The sequence below is a fragment of the Protopterus annectens genome, chromosome 1.part1 (genome assembly GCF_019279795.1).
Source record: "Protopterus annectens isolate FY-2018-M chromosome 1.part1, PAN1.0, whole genome shotgun sequence".
Classification (NCBI taxonomy): domain Eukaryota; kingdom Metazoa; phylum Chordata; order Ceratodontiformes; family Protopteridae; genus Protopterus; species Protopterus annectens.
Window position 1 is genome coordinate 6,908,509 of NC_056726.1, and position 15,927 is coordinate 6,924,435.

At 40.1% G+C, this 15,927-nt stretch overlaps 1 protein-coding gene across 1 annotated transcript; it reads right to left on the minus strand.

Annotated features, from left to right (window-relative positions):
* Positions 1–14,012: 14,012 nt before the first annotated feature.
* Positions 14,013–15,488, minus strand: LOC122813207 (P2X purinoceptor 7-like). Its single transcript, XM_044085394.1, has 2 exons — positions 15,396–15,488; positions 14,013–14,361 (listed from the first exon to the last, which is right to left on the minus strand). The coding sequence occupies exons 1-2, from the start codon at positions 15,459–15,461 to the stop codon at positions 14,086–14,088; spliced, it is 342 nt and encodes a 113-aa protein (XP_043941329.1). The 5' UTR covers positions 15,462–15,488; the 3' UTR covers positions 14,013–14,085.
* Positions 15,489–15,927: the final 439 nt, after the last annotated feature.

Below are 15,927 nucleotides of genomic sequence, written 5' to 3' on the forward strand. Positions count from 1 at the left end.
GTAGCCACTGGGGGTTCATTTCAACTCAAACTGGGTTAAAAAAAAAAAAGTACTGGTCAACTGGCTACCTGGGAAGCTGACTTCATTTGTGTTTCATTGCCTGCTTCTCACCTCTCAAGTTCTGTTTCATATTTCCATTTCACCAAAGGTATCTGTAATGCAACCGGTCTCACACAACAGGGCACCCATATTTTCTGTGGAAACAGAATTCATTGACAATACAAGTAACATTGTCTTGGATATGGCTGCATACTTTTCAACATTTGTCACCCTACATGCTGTCATTATTCTTCGACCCAAAGTTATGTGCCCTATGGATCTGTGTCCCAACAGGTATTTTATTGTACAGCTTCCCGGGTTTGAGATTTGCCAGTGCTCACTATTTGACGCAATGTAATGTAACGTAATGTGCCAACGACAGGTCATCGTTGGTAAAACCATGACATTCTTCTTGAAAAACATCACCAGATCCATGAAAGAAGGCAAATCTGTGGATACAATCGACCATCACTTTGCACGGTCCCACATTTGGACATCAGTGATAAACTCTCCAACATTGAATATCATCTGTTGTGTTCTCAGGTAGGTTGCTAACTGGTTTACCGACAGATCACACTCGGTGAAAGTAGGGTAATTTACCTCAATCAGCCGGCCTGTTGATATTATGTTGGTTCCACAGGAGTCAGTGCTGGCTAAATGAATAGGCTGGAAATCATAACTCCTCTTTGTGTTATATAGCATGGTGCTTCTTCACCGTTGAGCTGAAATCTACAGTGCTTGGTCATAGGTGGCTACGCTTCCCACTGGTCCTTTCTACTCCATGCCTAGTATACATGTGTGACCTGACCTTATTCAATCTAATAGATAACGACCAAGTATGTTTTAAATGTGCATTTTGCATATAAGATACCTACGCCAACAAAAACATCAGTTTCTTGATCAATCTGTTTCTATGAACCATCTCATTTCACTGTCATTATAAGATCATTACTATTTACTACTGATGACACCAATTGTTATACTACCATTAGTGTGTACAGATATCTCTCAACTGCACATGTTGTCCATGTCAACACGGTACAGTTTAGCTTTACACACTGTGCTACTTACCATTTTAAGTTCCATTACAGTATCGACTACATATATACCCATAACACATTACCAGTAGCTAAATATTTTATTGTTTATTTTAATAAGTTACAACAACTATATGTGGACTGTGTCTCCGAGATACCATCAATTCCAATTATGTTTCAAATCATTAGCTTTATCACCCTTATGTTTTAATTCATCTGCTTGTTACTTGATTTGTTGGTTTGTTTACTTCTTTCTTTCAGCTGGATTACCATGCAAGAAGATGGCTCACAGACCTTATTGACTCAAAACCCAAGACACAAACAGAAAATTATAAATGGAGCACAGATTAATGCCACGTTCTGAAAGCATGTCAAACAGTTAGGCAAAATGCAGAAGTGTAAATCTAGCAAGAAGCTAGTCGACGCAATATAACAAATGCAAATGAAGTGAAACGGTAACTACATCATTGCCAGCAAGCATGGCATTATTGTTCAAGCTGTAATTTTTGTATGGATGTACATATGTAAAATGTATACATATCTATAAGCTATTTAAAATACTGCATATGTAAAGAAGAGAAGGATCTTCCCGTTCTTAAATATTTTTGTTACTGTTATGTGCATGTTTTTTTTATTTTATGGATGTGGTGAGAGAGGGCATGCAGGCATTTCAAGCGAAAGAGCGAGATGCTGACGACCGGAAGAAAACGAAACAGATCGGCCGCTGTTGGGCCCCCGAACGGGAGCAGCTGAAACAAGTTGATGATGATGATGATGATAATGATGATGAATAATGTGCAATGGTGCTCTTTCAAATAACGAGTCTGTATTATACACATCTTGCATTGTTGTGATTCTTCAGCAAATTGTCTCTTTGCAACAAAATATCTAACTTGCGTTTAATTGCAATTTACACACTTTCAATGTCAACCTGTAACCTTATATAAAACAAAAACTATATATGCATAGATATTACAGTTATGAAACAGGCCATTAAATAAAACTATGACTTCACTTGGGACCATGTGTGTCTGCTTGATTGCTTCTTTTCGAAAATAAATCAAACATCTATTAGCAATGGAATGTGTCTGTCTGTTGACTAACTTATGAATGTATAGAGTCATACTGGTGAGTTAAAAACAAAAAAATGCCCTGTATTGTAACGGAATATGCATGCAATAAAATACTGTTATTTACTTGGGATTTCAAGACATTACAATTGTAAGTGAGGCCATATCTCTCACCCTTATAGCCCAGAGATAAAGGCCTTGTCACAAGTATTTCATTGCCTAAAGTAGTTAACAATGCACAAGATAGCGTAGACAACATTAACTTTACTCAAAAGTCTCACATAACAGCAGTAAGGTACAAGCAGAAGACAAAGTCCATGAGAGTCTCAGATGATGACTTACTTCCCAGCAAATACCCTCTACCACTTACACCCCCCCCCCCAGTGTTATTAAAGAAATAAAGAACTCTTACTCACTGCTCACTTCACAGCTAAACACACTACAGCAATCAGCCCTCATTACATCCAGGGGTGCCTGCTATATGGTTGGCAAACTGACCCCTCAGACACACTACAATGTCTGCTCAGCCACAGCCTCCAGGCAGACCTCATCCCTAGGCAATGCAGTACGTAAAATTTCATCCCACTACGTAAAGCTGTCCCATGAACAGAGGCAGGCAAGTATGGACCCACAAGTTGCACTAGTCTTAAAAACAAGGGCATGGAAAAAGTTATCGTGGCTCTAATAAATACACAGGAAATATTCAACTAATGCACCCATCCCAGTTTGCTTTGGTCAAGGGTAGGTCGCACCTGCTAAACCCATTGGACTATGTTCACTAGGGCCACTTGAGCCATGGATGATGGACAACAACTGTTTACTGCCACCTCCAGCTGGCAAAGGCATTCAATATACTACCTTACTTAGGTATTATACAAAAATTCAACAAAAAGACAATAACAAGTGTTACAGAAATATACAGGAGTACAGTTTATAAATTTCTTTGGGTATGGACAAATATGTTACATACACTTCTTGTAAAAGTATTTATAAGCAATCTAAATACAGTGTGTCAGACACCATGGTATAGTTTTTATTGCATACACAAAAATTAAAGTTATAACAGAGGTACTTATGCGATTGAGCTACAGATAAATTGTGTGATGTTGAATTATTAGGTGGGAACAGAGCAAGGGCATAGCCAGAATTTTACACAGCTGCCGTTTTTTTTTTTAATTAGCTAAGACTATGACTCATAGTAAGTTTAGGTGGGAGCGAATTCCAGAATTTGCCAACTACATTTTCATAGCTGGTACTACACATGTCCTACCGACAGTTGCTTTCGTTGCATGATGGAAAACATATTGTTATACTTCCTAGCTCCCAACCACAGCACTCCATGGATTTACTCTCATCATCTCACACAATTGCAATGTTTTTTGTAAGCCTTCGATACAGTCATCTGAATTGTCCACAGTTCCTATCTCCCCTAATTTTTGCAGTCCACTCATTGCTAATATCCAGTCTCATACATATAAGTATCGGCTGTGGTTGTGACATGTACAGCTAACTCACTTTGTGTTGTGCATTATTTTTTATTCCTTCTGTATATTTGGATTTCTTTACTTTGCTCTAACAGACAGTTTTGATCAGTCTGACAACACTTGTAGTCACATGTATAACATTTAAAAAACTCACACTCCTGCTATCAACATGGATATGGATATTTCTTAAGAAACAATACATCTACTCCACTGTGGTGCCTACGTACCTCAGGCTAAAAGAATGCGAGTCCTATGTATAATGATCAAAGGGCATAACATTTACTCATGAATAGAGAAACAGCCACCTGCTGTGGTGAAGGCACCACAGAGCTATGCATAATACTTAGCATATGTCTGGCTATTTCATCCCACAGCTTAATCAGCTAAGGTACTTTGAAATTAATGCAGCTACTGATTTTATCTTAATCAGACTTGGTAAAGGGAATCCAGTTTATGCACAAAGTAGGACTCATACTGGTGTAATACACATTGTTCCTTATAGTGTCTGCATCTCAATGGAGTCCTCAGTCACTCAGTAGCCACTGGGGGTTCATTTCAACTCAAACTGGGTTAAAAAAAAAAAAAGTACTGGTCAACTGGCTACCTGGGAAGCTGACTTCATTTGTGTTTCATTGCCTGCTTCACACCTCTCAAGTTCTGTTTCATATTTCCATTTCACCAAAGGTATCTGTAATGCAACCGGTCTCACACAACAGGGCACCCATATTTTCTGTGTCAAACAGAATTCATTGACAAAACAAGTAACATTGCCTTGAATATGGCTGCATACTTTTCAACATTTGTCACCCTACATGCTGTCATTATTCTTCGACCCAAAGTTATGTGCCCTATGGATCTGTGTCCCAACAGGTATTTTATTGTACAGCTTCCCGGGTTTGAGATTTGCCAGTGCTCACTATTTGACGCAATGTAATGTAACGTAATATGCCAACGACAGGTCATTGTTGGTAAAACTATGACATTCTTCTTGAAAAACATCACCAGATCCATGAAAGAAGGCAAATCTGTGGATACAATCGACCATCATTTTGCACGGTCCCACATTTGGACATCAGTGATAAACTCTACAACATTGAATATCATCTGTTGTGTTCTCAGGTAGGTTGCTAACTAGTTTACCGACAGATCACACTCGGTGAAAGTAGGGTACGGAAGAGGTTATCAGGGACCTAGGGACACAAGTAGACAGTAACCTCTCTTTCGACACTCATGTTGGCAAAGTGGTTAGGAAACCCTTCCACATTGCCCACCTCATCATGAAGGGATTCACATCCAGATCAAGGGAGGTCATTGTTCCCCTGTACTCTTCACTTATTCCACCAATGATTGAATACAATGCCCCATTCGTAATGTATCTTACCTGACACCTGCAGCAATTGGAACGACCCCAAAGATTCCTCACCAAAAGGATAAAGGTGCTCAAAAAAATATCATATGCTGCCCGACTGAAGAAACTACAGCTGTATTCAGTCGCATACCGTCTGCTCAGAGGTGATCTGTGCCTGACATACAAAGCCATGTCCAACCTGGAATTAATGGACATGCTCCATCTCAAAATGTACAAATCCACTACATCCACGAGAGCAGGGCAATAAAACCTCTACATGGGTATAAATAGGATGTGCTGGAGGAACAGATTCATCACCCAGAGACTCCCTATGCTGTGGAACAAAATACCGGTCCATGTGAGGCAGAGCACCTCGCTGACTCTGTTCAAGAGAAATCTTGACCAGTGGATGGGAGATCGTTGGTTTACCCTTGGGATCATGTCTGTGTCACTACTAGATAGAGGCACAGCAAACTAACTAATGGTTATAGTATCCCTCAACCTAAGGGGTGGCAAAAGCCACGCACACTCACGCTATGCTTATAAATGCCCTATGGCAGATAGCCTAGTATGAACCTATGCACCTATGAACCTATGAGGTTCATGAAACCCAGCATTGACATACATAGGTCAAGCTGTATAGGAAGATCCATATCACAGAACACACTCCCATGCATGATTGTAGTCCCAGTACAGGTTAATTGTAGAGTCAGACAGTGATTCCCCTGAAGGCAACCTCTGAAGAGTGGATGGCAGATGTGTATGTTTACCCTGGTATCACTGTTACATCACAGGTGGATGGAGACACACAACACACAACCATATATGGGAGATAACTGTTGAGATTCACACTCATCCACAAATGTGATGGGCCGCATAGTTCAACATATGGAATGCTCACAGTGGGCATGCTCGCACACTTTGTTAAATGAGACATACATCAGACAACCTGCCATGGTACGCCTGAACTGGGCATGCTCACACACTTAGTCCAAATATCAGTTTTGTACGTGGCCTCACTTTTTTTGCATTTGTATGTGTTAGCCCAGGACAGTACAACAGCATAGCAATCTGCCCAGTCCTCACAGTTAAATGACCACAGAAACATATGTAACGTACTGGATCCCCCACATATACAAACATCAACCACATCTATGTGTGTGTGGGAAATGCCCCTATTAGCAACTGTAAAAATACACTACAGGATGCAGATTCCCCTTTCTAAACAGTGATGATGCCAGCACTCTATAAGTATATTACTTGACGTAAAGTTCCCCAGTAATCCGTATAGCAAGCTCTGCTAATGCGTCTGTGTCTAGTGTCATAACATAGTTAAGTAGGGGTTTGAATCCTGCAAATGGAATGTATGTGTGTTACTGTGAGTGGGGTTAGTGTGTGTGTGTGCAGAATGCTTTGAGTGAAAAGTTCCTTTTGCCAACTGGAAGAACACACTACAGGGTGCACATCCTACAGGGTGCACATCCCTCTTCCTAAACATAGATGATCTCAGCACCCTCTAAGTACAGCATTAGAAAGGATTACTCCCAGTAATGTGAATAGCATGCTCTACTAATGCGTCCATCTCTAGTGTCATAACATAGTTAGGTAGGGGTTTGAATCCTGCAAATGGCAAGTATGTGTGGTAGTGTGAGTGGGGTTAGTGTGTGTGCAGAATGCTGGGGGATGAGATGTGCCTTTTGCCAACTGGGGCTACACACTACAGGGTGCACATTTCCCTTAACAAACACTGATGTTGACAGCACCCTATACAAACAACATAACAACAGAAAGTAGCTTATCGTGAAAAACTTGTTTGAACAGCCTGCAGACATATGGGCCTTTTTTGCCAAATTCCTGAGGTTAAAAATAGTAACACAGAAATGTCAAAGAAAGTCACTGTAGAGGTCATGCAGCTAAATGCTGGCATTCCAAACAAGAAATTGCAGTCATTGCGAGCAATCCTAACCCTAAAAAATACTGACATCTGTGCAGTCATACATACCTGGTTCAAAGAGGTATACAGCATCCCAGCCTTACCTTGTTACTCATCCTCTCATACATTCACACCCCAAACTGTGGTCATTGCAGTCAGAGGCTGCTCAAACTGTAGTAAGCACATGGGACACTCCGGGTGTGTGTAACCATTGACAAAACCCAGTTTCAAATCATATATATCGACCAGCACCCAAATTTCACTCAATTGACCCAGGCCACCTATTTGAACCAGTTATTATCTATCGTGATTCAATCCTTTATGATGATCTAGTGTCACTTCAAGTTCCCAAACATATATAAAGACATACTCATGCATGCCATATCGCCAATGGCCAATGACTCCATGATTTTGTCAAGTTAAAAGGCATGTAACAATTTTTTTCTACTCCACACACGGATGATAGTGTCTTGGACTTGTTACTAACAAACATCCTTAACCTTTGCAGCATCCCTGCAGTATCCTCTTGCCTGTTAAGGTCCGATACAAAAAGGAGTCACTATCAAACTTACTGGTACAACCCCTCCTACAGCTAGTATCACACCTAAAATCTTGTCTAAAGTTTATTACATAGTACAGAGGTATGGTATTCATAGCTTCAGAGCCCCATCACCCTCCCCCTTTCTTATGACCAGACAGCAATTTCCACAACTACACCTAAGCACCATAACACCATTTACAGTGATGCACGCAAACCGGATTATCCAAAACTACAAATTCATCCTGTGCAGGGAAGAGTAACCCTGTCTGGCGCACATCTGATATAACTATAATGTATGCAAAAAAGTTCAATAAAGGCTGATGAACCACTAGAATGAGCAGGATACGAATTGTAAGCAATGTTTCTGTATCCTGAACCAGCACTTCAGAGCACTAGTCAGATCAAATCCTGTCATGCAAACTGTGATTGAAAATTTGCCACATGTACTAAAGACAATCATAAGGCCTTCTTTACGAATGATGCCCTCTGATCTGATCACTATGGGTGTTTATAGACTTCAAATCTACGATTGACATATATATATCAGATGTGCTGGCTGACAGATACACTGAAAACTATAACCATCCGTTTCCTCCAAAAATTCATCCAGCACAACCATAGTACCTTCCCCCTTCCTCCTTATATCTATGCAAAATATCCTTACTGCTCTCTCAAAGGCAGGAAAAACATCTTCCATGGCACATGATCACATCTGAGTCTGCATCCCATGTGAACAGAGGGCGGAAATTGCAGCACCATTATGCACCCGATTCACATAAAGCCATCGTACTGTCTTTGTTCCAGCTGAGGGGAGAACAGCCACTCATTTTTTGGCAGCAAAGGTGGAGCTTGCAGCAATCAATCAAATTACAGACCTACCACCAAGGTACCCTCATCTGTAAGGACATGAAATGGATTAGCATGAAGCTCATCAACACAGACATTGGCAACATCCAAACACTTGATCACACACACTTTGGCTGCATTGAGGGGAGGTCATGTCTGTATGTACCTTGAGTAGTATACTTTTATTAGTACAATCATAGGGATATATTACTACCTGTCAGCAGTTATGTCGAAGCTGGTCTAAACAAGAAGACTACATATTTCTTAAATGTCTTTTTTCAAATTTTTAAATTTCTGAATGCTCACTATTGCTGTGGCATCATCTGTAGGGCTATCAGCCAGCAGAGAGTCCAGCAACTATTCATCTTCTACATCTTCACATCATGTGTAATGTGCACAAACTATCACTACATACCACATGACTTTGCTACTGCACACAGATGGGATATCCTCTCTCCCCTATAGGTGGTCCTGAAAAAATGCTTTCATAAGCAACTCCATGCTCTATGTCCCTAAGATAATGTGCTCACTTTGACCAACATGGATTACTCTTCAACGGCAGTACCAACATACTTATACTCTCATTAATAAACACTGTTTCTTCTCAGGACAAGAATAACTGTATAGCCAGTTGCTTCCATCACATCTATAAAGTGTTTTACATTGTGTAACACAACCTGCCTCTGGTGAAAGTAGTTAACCGTTATCTCTGCAACTATAGCACCTGATGGCTAGCAAGGCATCTGTGCAACAGATTTCATGCATTGAAATGTTTCTGTCTGTAGCCAACTGTTACCTTTGAGTCCATATGATTACTCCTTAAAGGAGTACAACAGGTTTCTGTAATGTATTCCTCAACTTCACGGCCCTTTTCCTCCCTATTTACATTGTCCTCTGTAAAGCATCACAAATAAAGCATTTACAATTTTTATAATTCTCCTTACTTCTGTAACAGAAGCCTACTTTCTCATACTGTGATGGTTTCACTGACAAAATGATTCTCTCACGTTTGAATAAAGCTTGCTGGAGTCGCCCAATTACTGACATCATCGAGGCCAGGCAGTGCAAGTATTTTTTTTTTTAATCAGTTCCCTTCCCCCAAAGTGACATCACTACAGCCGACATCTGATTCTAACTAAAATAATAAGACCGACCCATTCTGTGATGTCATGGCTCCCTTGTCCTTCCCCCAGCCTGAGTGCTGTTCATTTTATTCAGTAGTAGTGTAGTAACACCGATGTTTGGAAACACAGAAATTTGGTATGCATACTTGTACATTCTGCACGGCAAATAATGCTTAGGTGGTGTATCGCTTGCATACTTCTCTGTTGTATTTGCACCAGATACTGCTAGTGTGCAGTGCGAGAATAGAAAGATTAAAACATTACCCTGGTATCAGAGGTGGCAGTGCAACATATTCATAGTGGCTTAACATGAGAGTAGCTCTAAGCAAGCACCATATGAAACCTGAACAAGCACCTAGTATTATTCAGAGCAGCTTCCACACCTTAAGTCTGAAAATGAATTCACATACTCACATGAACAGGAGTAGCTGCATATTGATGGCTAAAGGTGTATGGGCATGTCACGTGGTTACTACACTGCAAAACTGGTATGTAATGGTGGAGATATTTGGAAGGCATGGGCAAACATACCAGCCATAGCACCAAATGAACTGAAGGCTGGCAAATAGATTTAGTAAGGGATTTTGTCCATGCACAAATATTTTAACAGTGATTCTTTGCAGTGGCATCCATTATCTGATTCAAGGTAAGTTAACCTTGATGTCCTTTATTTAAAAAAAAATCAATAAAAAATGTACTTTGTTATAAGTGACTTCTGGACACAAGAAAAAGGAAGGGGAAAATATAGCAATGTGGTTTGTATGTACAAAGACAAATCCAGGGACACTGCAAAAGGTTTTTTTGCAAACCAACCAGTGGAGTAAAAACATATGAAGGCAAGCACTGCATACCAACACACTTTGCACATGTAAATCTCAATTTTTAACAAGGTGGAAGCATGAAGTGATACCTTAACACTTAAATTAATAAAGATCTAAACTGGTTAATAGTATAAATGTTTCATTCTTTAGATCCTTGGTGCAAGACCTTACTGGATGTGATTGCAGTCAAGTAAGGCCATGGCTATAGTGCAGCAAAAAAATGCCCCCTCTAACAAAGGAAATGCCAGAGCAAACATTAAATTACATGAGTCAAGCACCCTGCTGAGATCTGCCAGTCAATGGAATTACCAAGTCAAATTACCCTCAGGACTTTGACAGCTAGCGAAGCTAAGTGTTATGGGGGAGGGGAGAAGTAAATGGACTGGAATTCATTGTCTCACAAATTAGTGCAATTTAAACTAAATTAGAAAAAAAGGCAGCAGTAAACATCACTTTGAGTGTGTTCTGTGGCATTTGCACTTTTTCTGTTTTAAGTAGTCATCCAGCAACAGGGAATGTTACTTACACTGTTCTATTTTACTCAGTACTTTGTACGCATGCAACATCTATGAAATGACAGGAACTTTAGGCAAACGGAGACCTGCATGATGTAACATTTTTGAGCCAAACAATGATTTCTGGGATACTGGATGGCAACCTGATTTATCCAAACCACGTCAATATGCCAGCCTCCAGGTGGTCAGAGTCTGGAATTACATATAAAAATATTTAAAATCCTGTAAATAATCCCATAACGCTGTTAAAGTATAGGAAACATCATGCCATGATGTTTTAAACATGTTTTTTGAGTCTGTGGGTGCGGTACTCCTTTAAGTCTTTACCTTACCTAACCATTGACTTCAACACTTTGACTAACAACCTCAACATAAACAGTCATACACACCCTCTAATCTAATATGCTGATGACTCGCACATATTTACAATAGCTGAATTAATACTCCACCCACCTCAGATGAAAATTGTAGTTCTCATCTCAGGGATGGCTAACATGCAATCAAATCCTTATTTATCCCAATGAAAATGTACCCTTCTGCTTCCTCCATCAATACCCCACCCAAAATCATTTGATCCTCCATACACATTAACATACCAGAAAAGTATAATGTTTTAATCTCACCCGAATGTATTAATGGTTAAAAGGGATGAACAACGTACAGTCCAGCTATACTTATTTTGATATGCTTCTCTTGGCTGCAGAACAAACTAGTGTGTTATGGGTGATGACCTCTGCAGATGACTGCAAGCTGGGTGCTGTCATCAGTTTGACTATTGATGTGCACATCCTTCTAGAGGCACTCACTCAGACCAATGACTGGTGCCACTGATGTGGCATAAAACCAAACAAGCAAGGAAATCATTATCCCCTTTCGGGAGAAAGCTGTCCCCAACAAATTATCACAATAAGAACATCCTGAGCACAAATTCAGCCATGGGGGTTTTGGGCAGCCGGGTCTGTAGCGCACAGACTTGTGACCACCATGGTACATGCATTGTATGTGAAGCCTTTCTACATGACACACCCCGTAATTAAATCAAACTCCTCCAGGTGCGATCATTCAATCCTGAAGTCTGTTAGTAACTCTTCCTACTCACCGGTTTTAAATTGGCAGAGAATACCTGAATCTAATACTATAGCATATTGTGTCATTATGACTTTGACCCCGCAAGAGCATACCTATGTCTGCCTGAAGATGCCTTGACCAAAAAAAAAATTTAAAAAATTATAAATTATATAGTTACCCATGTACAGGATTGAACTGCATGCGTGGATTGTCACAGTGTCCAATTATTGGCCCAAACAAGTGGCATGTCAATGACCTATACATGCTTAATTTTGTTACATTTTTAGTATTATATTTAATATCTATTATACTCCGTGGGGTCACTGGGAGCCTTTGGCCTTTGAATGAGCTGTGTTTATAGTGATGGTAGCTTACTTAAGGGGGCAGCGAAAGCCAACACAGTCTGGCTAGGCTTATAAATGGCTTCAGGCAGATAGCCCAGTACCTACCTATCAACCTATGAAACAAACAGAATTACCTGTACATAGGTTAACCACAGAGGCTGAGTGTTTTGCAAATGCAAGTTCAGAGTAGCAGATAGCAGATATTATAAGTGTCTATTGCAATCTTTCCACAATCACATTGTGAACGCGGAGCACTATTTACAATACTTTTTGCCAGTGCATGGCACAGTTTTGTTACGGAATGTATTACACAGACTGGTGCGATCTGTCCTTCTTAACGCTCCTAAAGTCTCTATCCTGTTTGATGCTCTGATACTCCACCTGAATCACATAGTGTAATAAATTATCCTGTACATATGGTCACATTTACTATTGCAAATACCTACTTTAGGTTATTCTTACTTACTGTATTTTTTTAGTATTATTACTTCCTGTATTTTTACTTCCTGTATTTTTTGGTATTATTCCTTCCTGTATTTTAATTAATTTTTTTTTTTTAAATCCTTACATGTACTATGTAATATTGATGTATAAATTCAAAATGTTTTAACTTCAATTTTTAGTTTCTGCTACTGGAGCTTTTCTCCCTGGGACTCTGCCTAAAATGGAAACAGACACTTGGAGTAGCCCAGTTAACAAATGTAAAATAAATAAAAGAAATAAAGTTGAAATCATTACAATGCTATGCATTCAGCCCACCAATGTGAGGATGCCCATACCTTCCTCGGGCACAAAGCCCAGTGTAATGTCAGCATGTATAGTTACTTCACCAATTGCACTTGTCAGAGACTGCATGGCCAAGCACATAAACCAAGGCCATCTGTGCTCAGTAATGCATGTAATTATGGTGACGGTATAGCCAAGTTTTATTTTCAGCAGCATACTGATGAACTCTATGGTAGTCCTCACAAGTTTAGTGTGTAAAGCAGACATCAGGTGACAACAGCAGCCATTATAAGGGGTTGCTATTCTAATGCGTACATTTATGTGTTGACACTGTGCTAAATCATGTTAACGAATGTATTATTTGTTACTGCCAGGCCATACTGCCAACATGTGGTAATACTGCCAGGCCATACTACCCACATGTGGTAATTCCAATGTTCTACGTTACAAGCTAATTGCTTTTGTTATATTTCTATCATGCATTGCCCACCATGATGATTAGCCTCGTCTGTAACTGTACTAGTGTGAACCCATGAGCTACCACGTACAACTGATCACATTTGGGCCCACTGTACATAGCTGACTGCATATGATGTGTGCTGCTGGTACAATGGAATACAGATGTATAACGAGTTATACATCTAGCCGTAAATTTTAAGTCGAGGCCTGAGGTTTCTGTCTCGCGGTAACCACTGACAATCTGCCTTAAACCAGAATCTGACTCACCACGGATTACCGCTCAATCTTCTTTACATATGCTGTATCAGCGAGGGCTGTTGAATGATACAAATGTCATTTGGTCCTGATAAACAAGTAATTTCTATTGTCCTCACTGCACTTCATGGCAACAAAATGTCTTGTGTTGCTTATTTTCTCTTTGACTTGGGTTCACCTTAATGACACCTTCTGCAATGACTCATACTATACAGTACCACTACATGCTTAATTGCCAAGTTATGAAAGGGCACAGCACTGAAATACCTAGGGGTATGCATTACTGTCATGTGTGTACGACACCACCAGCTATAAATGTCAGTGTGAACCACTGTTTCATGACACAGGTCATTGTCATGGACAAAAACACATACAAATAAATTTTAAGAATAATTCTGATTTTATTGTTAAACAAAAATCACACTGCAGACCAGCTTGTTTGCTATGGTAGTACTAAATGACACTAGAAATTATATTAACAGTCAAACCCCCCCCTCCGATGTGGTAGAAAACCAGTATACTGTTCTAATGCATCCGGATAACGGTCACGAATTCGCCACACACAGCAACTTGGAATTACTCTACGAACTCTGCTTCCCAGTCGTCCGTAACGCCAGACTGTAAACTGCCGATATGAAGCATGTCTGTATCGCCGGTTTTCATCAGTTTCCGCAGGTATTCCGAAAACTGACCGCCTGTAAGTATCCGCAACACGCAGTACACCTTGATGTATTACAATTTCACTCATTTCCTAGAGAGAGAAAAATATAATAATTCATTTACGGCTCGGGACTAGGCCAATTATTTTCAGACATATACTAAGACTACATGAACATGTTACACAACTGAGGTAGTAAGCCAATCGATGGCCATTCAAATGCACTCAGGCTGTATTGTTATAATGTTAGGTTAGATTTGGTGTCACATAAACTAAGATACTACACTGCTTCTGTTCTTCAAAACAGGTAGGAAGTCTGATGCGAATGTTCCCCTGAAAATGCATCTGACATTATTTGTTACAGCTGACTGCTACAGATACATGCACTGCACATCCTAACTGTATTTCTGTTTAGATGCAGTACATTCAGGCATCGACACACAGCTATGAGTTCCATTTTAAGAACTGATGTGACAGTGTTTTACATGTATGTTATCACATAACATTACACATATATATTCTACCCAGTTACATTGTACGTCAGACACTATCCATCATGAATGGTTAACATGCAAATACATACATTCAAAGCTGCAGGGGTAATGTAAGTTATTGCACTCGTACCATGCATCAAAGCAAGATAGTTATATGCATTAATCTTGCATCAACATGATTTGAGGTAACCTAACTCTGTCCATATGTTCATCAGCACTGTCAGTATCACATCTTTCCATTTGTAACAACTGGTGATGTGTGCATCGATTTAACTGCCACATTTTTCAAGTGTCTTTTGCAATCTTTTTAGATGTATTGAAGTACAACCAATTATCTGATCAGGAGCTATAGTCAAATATGCAAAGGCACGTTAAGATATATATAAGGAAAATTTCAGAAACAATGCATTTCTGAGGCTAACACCTACAACTTGAAAGAAATGAAGGCTAGCAAGTGCATTTGTAAGTTAGTACTAGACATAAAAAGCACACCTGATCAGAGAATGGAAAATTAGCTGGCATGTAATGCTACAAAGTAACTCCTGTGACAAGGTCTGCACTACATACAATCAAAATAACTGTAAATGCTCATGGCCAATCAACCACATACTGTTGTAATCACCACGTACTTACCGGAATTAATGACAAACAGTTTGTGGGCCCATTCCCACAACAGACTCTCTCTCTAGAAGTCGGCATACTCCTACAGCATTGGCACAGGCACCATGGGGGCAGGGGCGGCTCGTGGCATCGGGCTGCCGGACTGCAGCCCCCTCAAAATAAAAAATAGAAAGAAAAATAAAAAAAATATTTTTTTAAATTTCGCGCATGCGCAGTAGTCCCGACTACTGTCGGTCTATGCGCATGCTCAAGGCAGTCCCCATAGGGGGACACAAGGAGACGTCTGTGCACTTTTAAAGTGCACAGACTCGCTAGGATTATGGGTCGCGTCTGGACTGCAAGAGCAGCAGTCAGGACAGTCTCGTCGTCGGGAAGGAGCATTGGGATCTCGTCAGGCTTTCCTTGGGATCTCGCGGGAAGGATGTATGTTAGCTGGATATATTCAGGTAAGTGTATGGTGCTTTTTACCTTTATTTTACAATGTTTATACTGGATTGTGTGTGTATGGTGCTTATGCTTTACTGGAGTTTGTGTGTGTGTATGG